This window comes from Empidonax traillii, unplaced genomic scaffold (assembly GCF_003031625.1).
Source record: "Empidonax traillii isolate 1590-97213 ecotype Southwest subspecies unplaced genomic scaffold, ASM303162v1 scaffold431:size823745, whole genome shotgun sequence".
Lineage (NCBI taxonomy): Eukaryota > Metazoa > Chordata > Aves > Passeriformes > Tyrannidae > Empidonax > Empidonax traillii.
In genome coordinates, this window is record NW_020955624.1 from 692,945 (window position 1) to 707,388 (window position 14,444).

Genomic DNA, 14,444 nt, shown 5'->3' on the forward strand with positions numbered 1-14,444 from the left:
TGCATGTCCCTTCTGCATTTACAGTCAAGAATAGTATCTGTTGAGTCTGTAGCTCTTTATCATGGTAATGTTCATGAAAAACCACTGATGGTTGCTGTCCTGAGTGAATTGGTACTCTTCTGCACTGAGAAAACATGTAAATTTGGACTGAAAGAAAACTTTGGAGACTTTATTCCCAGAAACAAAACTGGGGAGAGTGAAGAGATTTCTTAAGGTGAACTGTCATGGCGCAGGAAGTGTTTTAGCAAACAGTACAATGGAACAAGACTGTATCGCATTAAGTCTCCTAATAGATGCCAAAGAAATGATACCATGGCAGTAAAAGATCTCCTTTGATTTCTGTTTATCCTCCTTCCACTGGGAAAGGTGAAGTACCCTGCCTGTACAGCTTAAAAGTCATCCACTTATGCAGTTGTGGTGTCAGCCCTCCTTTGGAAATGGCAGTTTAAGAATGATGAGTGAAAGGATTTTTAGAGGAGAGATGAATTATTTTGATATGTGTTTACTGTACATGTACTCAGATACAATCTTTGGCCTCAAGCTTCATTTACTGACTGCTGATATACAAGGTACGACTGTGAATTAGGAACAAGGCTTCACAAACACACCTGGAGGAGCTAAAGGCACTTGGGCTACCAGCATTCACAAGTTTTAAAGTCTATTTTTAATATGAGGGAAAGAAGGAAAAAGTAACAGTGAATAGGGGGAACAACCCTACTGATGTATGGGAAAGCTACACTGTATGACCAGTAGGAAATGCTGTAGCTGAGGGATCTGAAATGGCTTTCACGTTCACTTGTTGCACAGCATGCTCACTTGAAAACCAGAAGGCAGGTATCTCAGTTTCAATGGTTCTCTCTTTTCTGACATTAAATTTCAATTTAAAAATATGAGAACTTAGGGCCTTACTCATTAAGCTGAAAAATGAAAATGCAAGGATGTCCGGGAGATTATTAGTTTCTTCTCAATCACATTACCCATTTCAATTCAATGTAAAGATTATCTGCAGGGATTGGCACCTGAAAGTTAAGACGACAAACAGCCTATTCTGATAAATTAATATAACTGTCTGCTCTTTCTATTTTTTTAAAGAAATCACTTTTAAATTATGTATTCCAAAGGCATTGCAAAAACTGTTGTAAAGTAGAAACACTCTATTAAAAATCATTTAAAATTTATGCAGCAGTGAAAACCAAATCTTCAGATGTGGAAGTTAGTGTTCATCTTCAATAATCCTTATACTGAAATAATATCTCCCAATCAGATCAGTAGATTCTTATTTCACACAATTACATGTGGTCTTGGAAATAAAAGAAAATTAACTTCCAACTGTGCAGGTCTAACATAGATTTTGTCTTTCAATGCTGGAATTCTGAAAAGGCAAAGGATTTCAATGTTTATATACCAAAAGTATAAATGAGTGGAGTCAGTTATTATTTCACGTATAGTGCAACTCCACGTAAGCTTCAAATTTGAATGGTGATGCAGAGTTCCCAGTGCTTTGTGTGGGTAAGACAAACTGACAAAACAGTAAGATGATCCTTTATATATAACATTTATTAAATATCTATTTTCTATACATAATTGAAAATCATTTGTTCCTGGAGTGGGAATAATAGTAATTTGTATTCCCTTTAAACCTACTTGCTGGGGAAACATGAAGGAGTTATTATATAAGTAAAAAAAAAAAAATCTGCTTACAGAGGATTGAATCAGTAACAAGCTGCTTTTGCAAACTCTAGGTATTGTACCATCATTTTGCATCTGAGAAAGCTACCTCAAAAATAATGTCAACTTTTCAAATTGCTGAGTGTTGAGGGAGAGGAAAAGGGTGAACATCTTGAGCAGTTGACTGTGGGTGTTTGTTGCATTCACTGTCTCCCCTAATTACTTGTAGCTGTGACAAAACTCATGCTGCGTGCGTAATTTTTAAAATAATTTTTTAAAAAAATAATTTTCCTTTATCTAAAAATCTGTGATTCATACGTTTTTAACTGAAAGAGCTCTGGCAAATACTCCAAACTAGTGTTTTTGGGGGCAATTATTTGAATAAAAAATGCTGCTTTTCATGGCTTGCCTAACTGGGCTCTGGTCACACAAGCCGTGGTGTGCAGCTCATCCTGGTAGGCTTAATTGCTGCTAATGTTTTGTTTACATGGCAGTTTGATTTTAAGGGAAAGCAACTGTGGGAATACAAAACAATTTTTGTTGTATTCTTCAATGCATGGGATTTTTTTTTTCCTGCATGTCCAAGTTCATTTGCAAGCAAGTTGTTCACATACATATGGTTCTCACGAGCATCTGCCTGCCTACAGAACTGTGAAAAGTAATTGTGTTTCGATAAGGTTTTTTAACTTTATGTTCCCCAGAATGAAAGAAAAACTTAATTAAGGTTTGTAGATAAGATCTCTAAGGAAAGACCATTGTAGGAATTTACTTTCGCTGGTTTTGTTCTGAGATCTTGAAGTCTGTTTCCATTACTGGGAAGGACTGGCAGATGAATTGCAATTAAAGGCAGAATAGCAAAAGAGATTAAATACAGAAATGATGACTGACAGTGTGGGCTTCCTTTAGTCCTTTTGTTGGATAGAAAGTGGGTCTCCAAGTCCTGCCCCAGGCTTTAGTAAACTGCTTTACCCTGTTGACCCTGGGGTCTAGTTCTCCTGAGCAATGTATGAACAATGAGGATCTGGGATTCCTTCTGTCAAATGAAAACTCTTGCTTTTCCTTCTTCCCCACAGGAGGAGAGGTTCCATACACAACCCTGGCAACCCGACTGATGATGGGAGCTTGGTGGCTTTTTGCTTTGATTGTCATCTCCTCCTACACGGCAAACCTAGCAGCTTTCCTCACCATCACACGCATTGAGAACTCCATCCAGTAAGTTGATAAAGAACGATTCAAGGGAAAGGAGGGCGAACATAAATATACATGTAGAGGGGTATGAATGTTCTATTTAAATGTGATAAAAGGAATACATTTTTATCATCCTGAGAAGCTGGAAAAATAACAATATACCATAGACTGTCAGTCTCCCTGGAGACACTTTGTTTTTAGGATCAGAATTTTTGGCCTCTAGCAGATACGTTTCCCTGTGGCACACATACATATGTATATATGCACAAATACATATTTTGAAAGAAGCAGTTGAAGAAGTTTTGAGTTTGAGATAACCAGTGTATCAGTACTTGAAATGGGAAAGTATAAATTGTTGCTGTATTTACCAGATATGCTTTGCATTCGGGTGTATCCCGCACTGCTTGTGTTCTGACACTTTGGTCAGGAAGCACCCAATGCTTCTTCAATCTATGGAGAACTCAAAGGTGAATTCACTTGTTCTTGCTGAGGCAAAGATGTGTTAGCAGTAACAAAAAAAAACTCACTCATTAGTCAGCTTTGCTCCTTCTGCTCCCAGGTTCTCACCACACAAGCAGATCACATTTTTCTTTTTCTATCTACTGGTTCTTTTGCTTGATGCATCCCTAACATGAGTGTCCTTTTCTTTTCCTGTGCCTTTTATAGTGAACTCTCTTTCTGTCATACCTTCCAGTCCTTTTTTTTTGCAGGCCATCTCTCCATACCACAGCAACCTTTCTAGGTCTCCTACCCTCTCTCTGACCTTTTGTACTCCAGTGTCCTCTCCTTCAGCAAGCTGCATGCTGTATTATCCTCACTCCCAATGTGCCAGTGACCTCCTCCACCTTCAAATGCTCACTCTTGGCTCAAAGCAGAGACTAGAAAATACAGAGAAGCATTAGCTAGCCAAGCACTCCAAGGGGCAGCTGGCCATTTTTTCATAACAGGTTTTTAATCTTGAGGCAACAACTCGGTGAAAGTATGTTGGAGTGACAGAGTTAGCCTTTCCCATATATCCTTCTTTGCAAAAATGTAAAGAGAGGCACATTCTGCTGTATTTCATCCTCCAGAAAAGTAAGAACCTGACCTTCAAGTAAGGCTCAATGATGGCCTTAGGGAAAATTTACTTTTCTCAGTCGTTGATCCAAGTCCCTGACTTCTGTGTATCAACCCCAAGGTCTTTCTGCCTCTAGTTCAGCTGCTTTCCAAACCTCTCTGAAATTCCCCTTGAGACAGTGAGCCACTGTTGTAGACTGTGTAGAGGGAACCTTGGCCTCCTGTGAATTCATAGGTTAGGATCAAGCAGCACTGCAGGTCAGGCAGTCGCCATGCTCGCACCAAGGCACTTTTCCTCTAGGTGAGGATTTGCTACATACTAAAACCAATCCAGGCCTTCACGGCAAGTGAATATCTGTAACAGCACACAAGTTTCGTTTGCATTTGGAAGATGAACTTTAGACCCAAGAGCAGAAGCAGTCCCTAACTTTCAGTGCCTGATTATCTCCCCATTAGGAGCATCCTGGTTATGCTCACCATTAGGAGCATCCTCTTGCACTCCATGAACCCTTTCTCACTGCTTATTGGGTGTCCCTTGGCCCAAATTGCCCAGGCTTTATCAGTCCTTATTCATTCCCAATTAGAAATTTGCTATGGCTGTTTCGTTGTCCTTCCTTTCTGGGACAACAACCCCAACACTTTCCTCTGTTAGAGGGCTAAATACTCAGAGACATACAAATGAGACTAAAATCACATCAGCAAATTAATGAAGAGTTAAAACAAGTTATAATTTTCTTTTGTGTTCTGAATAACAGACTTTGAGATCATGGAATATTGCAGGGGACTTTGACACAACCCAACTGTTTGACTCTGTAGTTTCAATTACAATCCCTTCAAAATTTATAGGGGAACCAAATGGCATTCTGTGTCAATGTTTGTCAACAATGAGTGAGAGGTTTTGAGGGAAGTTGGTTTTTTGGGGGTTTTGTTGGTTTTTTTTAAGTTTAAAAAGCTTTAAATTTGAGTAAGGACTGTGAAGAAAAAAATGAGAATTTTTACATGCAAAATAAATAATAGTGATATATTCAGATATTCAGTCATTCAGTTTGTCCTTACAAGAATGAAATATGCCTCTGTATCCTGCTTTGAAATCATGCCCCTTCTAGTTTTGAAGTAGTCCAGAAAAATGTTCAAATTACTGTGAAAAATGTCTGTGTTTTCTTATCATGTCTAAAAAACAGAATAAAATATACCCAAACTATAATTTAATACATCTTCAGCTCTTTCTTGCAGTTTATTATGATGTCATTAGAAAACCCACAGTGGAAATCTGAGGTTGTTATGTACAGTTGGGACTACACTGGTCTTTGTGCTGTATTATTTATGGGCAAAGTCACTGAAAATGTTTTATTCAGTAGAAAATGTTGCAGCTGGAGAGCTCCTGAAATGAAAGAATGGAAACATTTTTCAACAGCACTTTCAGCTCAAAAATAGAGTAATTAGATGTGTTAAGTATCCATTAGGGAATGAAGTTATCCTAACTACGGTGGGAGTGTAAAACTTTAGTTTACAAAATTGCCAACATTGGAACTTAAACCAGCACATAAGAGAGAGGCTGTTTGTTTACCATGCTGAATTACTGCAAAGTATGAATAAGCAATAAAGAAAAAAGCTGATGCTCCTTTTTTTTTTTTTTTTTTTTTTAGCAGTTCAAATTGTACCTTGGGGAGCCTTGAAGGCCAGAATGGAGATGAGTATGAGCATTTAGAGAAAGTAATCCAGATTCTGGTTATAGTGGTATCCAGCCAGCTTCAGAGAAGTCAGAAAAATGAAAGAAATTGAAATCAGTAGGTTTGCACAAATATAACAAGTAGTTAATAGGTTTTCATTTCAGATTTCCAGCTAGCATCAGATATTACAGTGTGTTGTTGAAGGGATGGTCCCTGTGATATCTTTTAGAGAAGATAGGAGGATTCAAGCAGTCCCAGCATATTCCATTTCTGTGAAAATTTTTGGTAGTTATTGCATTTCAACTTTTGAATATGAAGGCAGTTTGTGTTCACAGCTTTTTCAGCTTCCCTTTCTAAGCCAGTATGAAGGCTGGGTCTTTCTTCCTGGTCAGTTCCTCATGGTATCCAGGACTCTATTTTGAGAAGCAAAGCATGCAAAATTTTGTTAGTCAGTGCAGTAGGGAGGACTAGTTAAATGTTCCCTTTCCCTAGAGAGTCTTGAAGTAGATCTTTGCTGTATAACCTCACTTGATGGCACTCGTGCCCTGCTTCAGTGTTCAATTTGAATCAAATTGTTACAGTTTTTAAATTGATTTAGAGGAACTAGAAGGGAAAGAGTGGACATTAATCTCCTTTTCCAGACTAACAGCTACTTTTAATACCTTTGGGAGCTCAGCTTTTCATTTTCTGCCAATACACAATATCAAGAGTAGAGGCACTCAAGTTATAAAGTAGTATCTGGATGCATCTTTTGTTCACAATTGACCCACATTGCAAATGACATTTAAATCAAGACAGTCAGCATTTCAAATGCCAAAACATTGTGGCAGCAAAGCAAAGCATAATTTCTGTGCTCCTTAAATCTTAAGATCACTGTCTCAAATGTGACATTAATTAATAGTAATTAAGAGTGGCTTTCCTTGGTAAATGGCAAATAAATTTGGAGGTCGTGAGCTATTTCTCGTAGGTGCTGATGCTGTGAATTTAATCAGTGAGCCAGTATTGACATTATTGTGTTTTGTGATTCCTTTAGGACAGAATTAGAGTCCATGGGCAGAGATTGATTTTACTCAAACTATTGCACTGTTTTTTTTTTTTTTTCTGGGTTAGAGGAGAGTGTCACCACCTTCTCATGGGCACTGCAATTTTTCAGGAAGGTTGGAGGAGTGCTGTGGACAGAGATGTCAAAGGATTTGTCAAACTAAAGGCCAGTGTTAGGTGGTTTCGAGTTTAATCTACCCCCAAAAGTGTGGATGCTTTAGACTTCAGGTTGTACGTGTTATGGGGAAGAGAAGTTGACATTATGCTCTCCATGTTACAAGTAGCATGTCTTATTTGATAGGTGAGACCTCTGTCTCCAAATAGTGGAGGCATAGAGGTAAAGCATGTCTTTCTTGCCCAGACATTCTTTTCACAACATTTTTCTAAACCATGATTCACTTGAAGCTAAGATGTCCCCAAGGCTTTAAACAGCTCAGTGCAACTGACTACGAGATTTCTGCAAAGGGGTTACACAAGAACTCAGAAATTAGATATTTCCTGATGCTGAAAAACAGAATATTCCTTAATCTTTCCTTTAGCATGGTTCACCCAGGACTTCAAACTGGTTAGCAAGCAGTATTACTACTTTCTGCCACAGCTGTCCATGCCAACAGTGAAATCTCTTGGCTCAGTGTGCCCTGTTCCCTAAGCTTAAGTCTACCTGTGAATTAATCTTTACTGTCTTAGGAAAAAAACCCAACCAACCAACAAAACCAGCAAACAAGAAAAGAACTGGAAAACTTTACCTGAATTATTCATAAATAAAGACTTCAGTGTAAGCCATGACATCAGTCATTTTTTGCCTAAAATTTAGTGACTACTTCTTAGAGACAGCTCTGTGCAACAGTGAAGTCTAACACAGCTGGCCTAAACTGATCTATAACCCAGACCTACAAAGATATGTTGATGCCCAAGTATCTGACCTCAGTGGTGTTTAATCATCTAAAAAGAAATTGTGTTATTTCTTTATGGAGCTGACCTTTCGCTTTTCAACATTTTTTGTGTATTTTTTTAAGGCTTTCGGCTGACATATGTGAACACATTACAAATTCTGAGCCTAGGATTTGAATTTATAGAAGAGAGGATGCTTTGGAGAAAGAAGCATATCCAAATCCTACTATGTTCTAGCTGGAAGCAGAGATAATTTTTTTAATTACAAAGTAATTACTTTTTTCTAAGCCATAAAATGAAAGTGACCTGAAAACTGCTGCCTAATGAAGGTGCAGAATACTAAACAAGATCAACAAATGCTGGAAAATACATGTATCTCTTCATAATTCATCCTCAAATGACTCAAATCATCCTCAGAATAGTCCTATTAGCCTAGATAATTTGGGATAACATTGATATTGGGATAATATTGGTATTATCCCCGTAGTTGCAATGATAAAAAACCATGCCATAAAGACCACACATAACATTTTTCCCCACAGTGCTGCATGACTGATAGCCAGAAAAAAGCTGAACTATGACCTGACCGCATGGTCGCTTCCCTCAAAGTAGAATTAGTCCTTATACAAAATCACTTACAGGTATCTTATTTTATAACCATTTTTTCAAGTATATCTCCTTTTTTGATATTTTTAAGCAATTTTCATCATTCACAGAATCACAGAATATGCTGAGCTGGAAGGAACCCACAAGGATCATCAAGTCCAACCCTTAGCTCTTCACAGGACCATCTTTAAGAGTCACACTGTGTGCCCGAGAGTATCGATCAAACACTCATTGAACTCTGTCAGTTGTGGTGCTGTGACCAATTCCATGGGGAGCCTGTTTCACGCACCCAACCACCCTCTGGGTGAAGAACCTTTTCCTAGTGTCCAGCCTAAACCTCCCCTGACACAGCTTCAGGCCATTCTCTTGGGTCCTATCACTGGTCACCACAGAGAAGAGATCAGTGTCTGCCACCTTATTGCTTCAAAATTAAAAATTCAAGGAGATAAAAGTTTTAAAATGTTGGACTATAATTCACTTATGCTAGATGTATGCTTTGTTTTGCAGGTAACTCAACTGAGAACTGACAAATGTTTTTTCCTTTTTTGAGATTAGTGTGGCAGCTGTGTGGTGAGACTGGGTGACATAGTGAGGCTGAGGATTTATGTATGCACTAAATGCATTTGTCTGAAAAGAGAATGAATTGTTTAATCCAGGAATAGAGGTACACCAAAGAATGTGTAACCTATAAAAACAGGCTGGAGGCAAAGTAGTTATAAAAGTTCTTTCTTCGGTAAAGGAACCTCAATGGTTTAATAATTCTGTTAGTTCTGTCAAAGTTTGTCATTTCTCTTTGTTTTGCTGTGCAATAGCTTCTAGGTTCTGAATGTCACACCAGTAGTCTGCAGAGTTGCACGTTATAAAAAAAACCCAGCATCTGAAGGAGGTCATATATATTATGATCTCATTTTACATGTTTGTGTGAGGGGAGGGAGCCATTGATGTGATAGATCTTGACTGCTTTTGCAGCTTGCTTATGCAGCAGAATATACACATATACATGTCAAAGGTTCTGAAACTTCTTTCTTGCTCCTCAGTGTACGGTCAGGTGAACCAAAATGTGGGGTTTACTGCCAGCAATAGTGTTCAGTGCATCCGTAGAGTTTGTAGTTGTCCTGCTTTTGTCCTCCTGCCATCATTTTCTCAGCACGGAGCTTCACCTGCAACTGTGAAAAGATGCAGAGTAGGGCAGCTGAGAGGCATCCTATGTTTTAGGATAGCACATCTAACCATGAGGAACTGCAGACTGTAGTTAATGCCAGATTTGGCAACTACAGTGTGCCTTCCTGAAGGCATTGACATAGTTCTTCTCCTTGTTATTTCCCTGCTGGTGGTGCCTTTGTGTGTGATAGCACTCCTTCTTGCTTCTCAGCCTGTTTGCAATATGTTTCCCATACCTGACTGTAGTACGCATCAAGACTGACAGCTGACATCTTGTGCTGGTTTGCCTTTCTGAAAACAGCAAAGTTGCTTTTATAGTCACAAGATATAAAACTCCTCACAAGAGGAGCTGGTTTTCTTTTGTGCTGTTTGTAACCATACTGGTTTGTGGCAGCAGATACACATATCAATTATTTGCCAGGTAGCAATAATATATCCAAAAAATTCTCTGTTACTCGGTATACTAGAAATTATATGGCTATACATAGTCTTGTAAAATAATGATTGCAGTTTTGCTAGATGTTGTCACTAGAAATCGGAGATTCAACAAATACTTTTTTTATAGTTTTCTAGTATGACAAATAACACAACAATCACAGGGCATTACAGTGTACATCCTATGACAGTTCATTGCACTTCTGAGCACTGCCAGATAGAGGAGTGTATTGGCAGCAGCAGCAGTAACACAGAATGGATGTATGTTCTATTTATCTAGTGTCTTTCATCAGTGATGTTTTTGACAGTTAGACAGTCAACACAACAGTAATATACCTACTTCTGCACAACAATTTGCCTAACAGTAAAATAGAGAGAAGCTCTTACCAAGGCCCACTGCTACCTTTCTGCAGAGCTGTGCCCCAACCTGGGTTGTTACAGGGAGTTATTCACCCCTAGGTACAGGACTTTGCATTTTGTCCTTGCTGAATTTCACACACCATTCCTCCAGCCTTTCTAGGTCCATCTGGACAGCAGCCTTTTCTTGAGCAGTCGGCTGGTCCCCCAGTGTCAAGTCATCAGCAAACTTCACAAGAGGGTCCTTGCTTACCTCCTCCAGGTTACTGGTAAAGACATGTCCCAGATTAGATCTCAGTGGGACCTGTTAGCAGCCATCAGTTGAGCTACTCTGCGAACACGACTATCCAGTCAGGACTTTATCCACCTGTTGTCCCACCCAGACATACCTAATGATCTAATTTAGATATAAGAATATTGTGGGAGACAGTATTTAATGTCCTGCTAAAGCTGAAGTAAGCTATGTCTACTTCTCTCATCTTGTCCACAAGCAAAGCAATTTTACTGTAGAAGGCAGCCAAGTTGATCAGGCATGACTTAGATTTGGTAAGTCAATGTAGACCATGGCCAGTCAGCTGCTTCTCCTTCATATGCTCAGAAATGTGGCCTGAGAGGGTTCACTCCATGATGTTGGATGACCAGCCGTAATTCCATGAATCATCCCTGATATCTTTTTGAATATAGTCTGGACATTTTCTTTCTCTAACAACCAGGTATCTCCTTCACCTTTCAAAAATCAAAGCAGCTGGCCCTGCAAGGATGTTGGCCAGCTCTCTCAGCACACTTTGATGCAGCCTGCCAGGTCCCATAGATTTCTGTGGGTCTAGTGATCTCAATCAATCCCTGCCTTGTCTGGTTGGGATTTACCTGACCACCTGCTGCTGGTTGTTCACTGCCCCCTTGAACCCTGCCTCTATTCCCAGAGACCTTGCTGGGGAACCTTGCTGAGGAGGAGTGAGGCAACGCAGGGACTGAGCTCTTCAACTTTAGCTGCATCTGCTGTCCCCATCAACAGCTTCACACCTTCCTTGTTTAGGTTTTTAGTTCTGCAAAAGCTGTTCTTGTTACCCTTGAAATCCCTCAAGAGCATCCACTCAGTATTTCTAATGCTTTCCAGGGTTGCCAGGAAGTGTTTCTAAATTCCTCCTCTAAAGACTATCCATACTTCTACCATCTGTATATTGTTTGATGAGATGAAGGCCCTTTTGAAATTCTTAGGGTTTTTTAGTAATTTCAAAGTCTAAGAGATGATTGAATTACTCTCCCTGGAGAAACTTACCTGGTGGCTGTCTAAGCTTCGGGACTGATCTTTAAAATTGTATCAATACTTATTTCAGTATATTTATTAAATTTATCACCTAAAATATCACCTAAGTAGTTTACTTTCACAATGTCCCTGATTGCCACTTTTTAAAATATTTACTGCTTCCCTTTCACTCACATCTGTAACAAGATTTCCTATTTTTCCTAACAGCTCAGCCATTTCATATTTAATCTTTCAGAACTCATAGATGTTCATCTGGACTTGAAAATTTTTTCTTTTTACTTTCCAATTACGAATTAACCACAATACTTATTTTCCTGATGCCTTAGTCTACTAGAGTCTCATATTTTTCCTCCTAGAAAAGGGCATGTCTTGGTCCTCTAGTAGAAGGCCAATACACTTGGTTTCAGGAAATTCATGTTACATCTGGCATCTCATCTTTGAAGAGTCCATATGTGTCCTGATTGTTTGTAGGATGCCTGTTGAAGAGGAATGTGATCCTGTAGGAGAAAGAGGAGAAGATTTTGGTGGTTTATTACCATTAGTTATTTACTTATCAAAATTAAATTTATCTCCTCCTTGCAGTTGCTATATGTTATCTGATTAGAACTTAACTCTTGTTCAGTGTTTTTCTAAGCCCACATGTCTGAATTTCGAAGGATTTCTTTTTTACTTAGCTAACTTCTGAACCCTTGCCATTGAGCTCTATTGATTTCTTCTTTTCCTGATTTCTGTTTTGTCCAGAGGCATACATATCTTTTGAGATTTAGTTATTGTTTCCTTCAGTGCCATCCCCAGAGCACCCAAGAATTCCTTTTTTTCCCCACCTGTAGGGCCATTTTCACTAGCCACCATATTTACATGTTTCAGAAACACAACTTGGAATTTGATGAGTTTCCTACATTTGTGTTTGCTTTACTGGGTCTTCAATGCACTTTTACAGTTTGCTATTGCCTTCTTTAAGACAGTATTCAAGCCCTTGATTTGTCCTTTTGTGTCATCCCCTAGATTTGTACAGTTTATACACAGTTAATTTGTGCTGGGAAAGCTCTAATGGGTGTTAGGCAGGAGACATATGGCAGTAGTTATTTTGAAACTTTAATGAATGCCATTAAAGAATCAAAGGTACAGAAGAGGAATTCCACAGGACAGGAAAATAAAGGCCAAGAGGTAAGGAGACTTTAAAGGGTTATAATATACATTTTTAAAGTCCAAATCAAGATTGAAAAGGCTGCAGTTGGGATGCTTTAGAAACGGTATTATTTTTCTTGTTTATAAAGAAGGGTAAAACTAGGTAACATGTAAAGCAGAACAAATTTATTAGACTAAATAACATGAACTATGATGAAAAATCAGTTTGTGAAACCACAGCAGAAATCTAATTGCTGAAAATAATATAGGATGTGATGTATGTGATGGATGTACAGTTCAGTGCAGGAATACCATGACAAAACAGCCCTTCATGGTGTGACCCAGGAGCACATAGTTACTCAGCCCAGGTGCTTTGGGCTAGATTTGGGGAGTTCTAGTGCCAGCACTCTAGCTCCCCAGCAGCAGTGTGTGTTTGCACTGTACTCACATAGGCTATTACCCAGCTTCTGTTGAACTTCCTGCATGCAGCTGGAGAGACTGTAATGCTCCCTTTCTCTCCTTTGCCCCCGCCAAAAGGATCTTGGCATTTGGCAGGATCCTCTCACTCTTTCTGTTCCTCTCTTTTCATCCGTTTTCACTTTTTCCACCCCTTCCCTTCACTTTCTATTCCTCCTTGTGTCTTGAAACACAACAACAAATTTTCAGTCTCATTTTCCCTTTCAAGAAAAAAGGAAAAATAAAATAAAAAAAAAATAAAATAAAAACCACACACACAAAAACTAAAGAAGGTGTCTTGACAGCTGTCTTCCTATGTGTTGCCCTTTGCTTGCCTGCAGCTCCTTCCTCTTGAAAATGTGGCTTCAAGTCTCCTGTGTCTCTTTTCTTCACCAACTATTAAGGTCTCTCCAGGATCTCTCGAGGCAGACGGATATTCCTTATGGCACCGTCCTGGACTCCGCAGTCTATGAGCACGTCCGAGTGAAAGGGATGAACCCTTTTGAGAGGGACAGCATGTATTCCCAAATGTGGAGGATGATTAACAGGAGTAACGGCTCAGAGAACAACGTCGTGGAGTCGACCGCAGGCATTCAAAAGGTATGCTCATGTTCTGCTTCCCATTGGAGATGCTTTGTGTGACCCCACATTTGTTTAGTCGCTGCTTTTAACTATAAGAGATGCATTTGCACCCAGATAGAGATCGTGCCTGGCACCTATTTCTGTAAGCCCTTTGCATCAGCACGGAGCACTGGGACTTCTCAGCTGTGTAGCTTGTTTTTAACAGCATTTTAAAGTGTAAGTATTTCAACTGTTTGCTGTAAAAACGACTTATAGGTGTATTTCTAGGAGATGAGTGCATTTAGTAGGATGCAAAATGGGAATAGGATCAGTGGTCTTAGAACCCCAGAGGATGTGACAATGTATTGTACAAAGCTCAAAGTAATTTCAGTAATTGATTATCTTATCTTTGTAGACTCTGGGTGCTGAAAATCTTGACTTTCAGTTGTAGCTATGAATCATGTTTGTTTTGAGAGAGGAAGGCAGAAAAAGATGATCTGGCTTTAAAGAACAGTCTCACAGCCACTTTCTGTGCTGGACTTTGAGAGCAAGAGCCAATTATTGTAAGCATGTTTGTGAATTCAATAGTTCCCTCCCAGTTTTTGGTTGACAGCTACAACTTTTATAGAAACACTAGTCCATGAAAGGATTCAGTATAAGAGTGAATATGGCTTAATAAGTGACTGTATACAAACCTTTTGCCTACCATTTTGTCTTTCTATTCAGACTTTTAAATCAAATCAAAGAAATATCATAAGAACTTTAAAATGGGAAGATTGATTAGACAAAATATCTATGAACTGTGTGCTTACTTGTTATAAGTTTGATTTAGAGACTTCTGAAAATCCAGAAAAACACTGCCTTTTGTCTCCATCAAAATCCATTTGCCAGGAAAACCTGTAATTTCTGATGTTTTCACACTGGATACAGACAAGAGAAAAGAGTATGTTAAAAAGAAT

General features: G+C 39.0%; 1 protein-coding gene across 1 annotated transcript in view; it reads left to right on the forward strand.

The window, feature by feature from the left end:
* The window catches only part of GRID2 (glutamate ionotropic receptor delta type subunit 2), a 558,809-nt gene that overhangs the window by 443,847 nt on the left and 100,518 nt on the right, over positions 1-14,444 (forward strand). The window contains exons 12-13 of the mRNA XM_027894516.1: positions 2,742-2,880; positions 13,329-13,524. Coding sequence (XP_027750317.1) covers positions 2,742-2,880; positions 13,329-13,524 — 335 coding nt within the window. The remainder of the gene's footprint in view (positions 1-2,741; positions 2,881-13,328; positions 13,525-14,444) is intronic.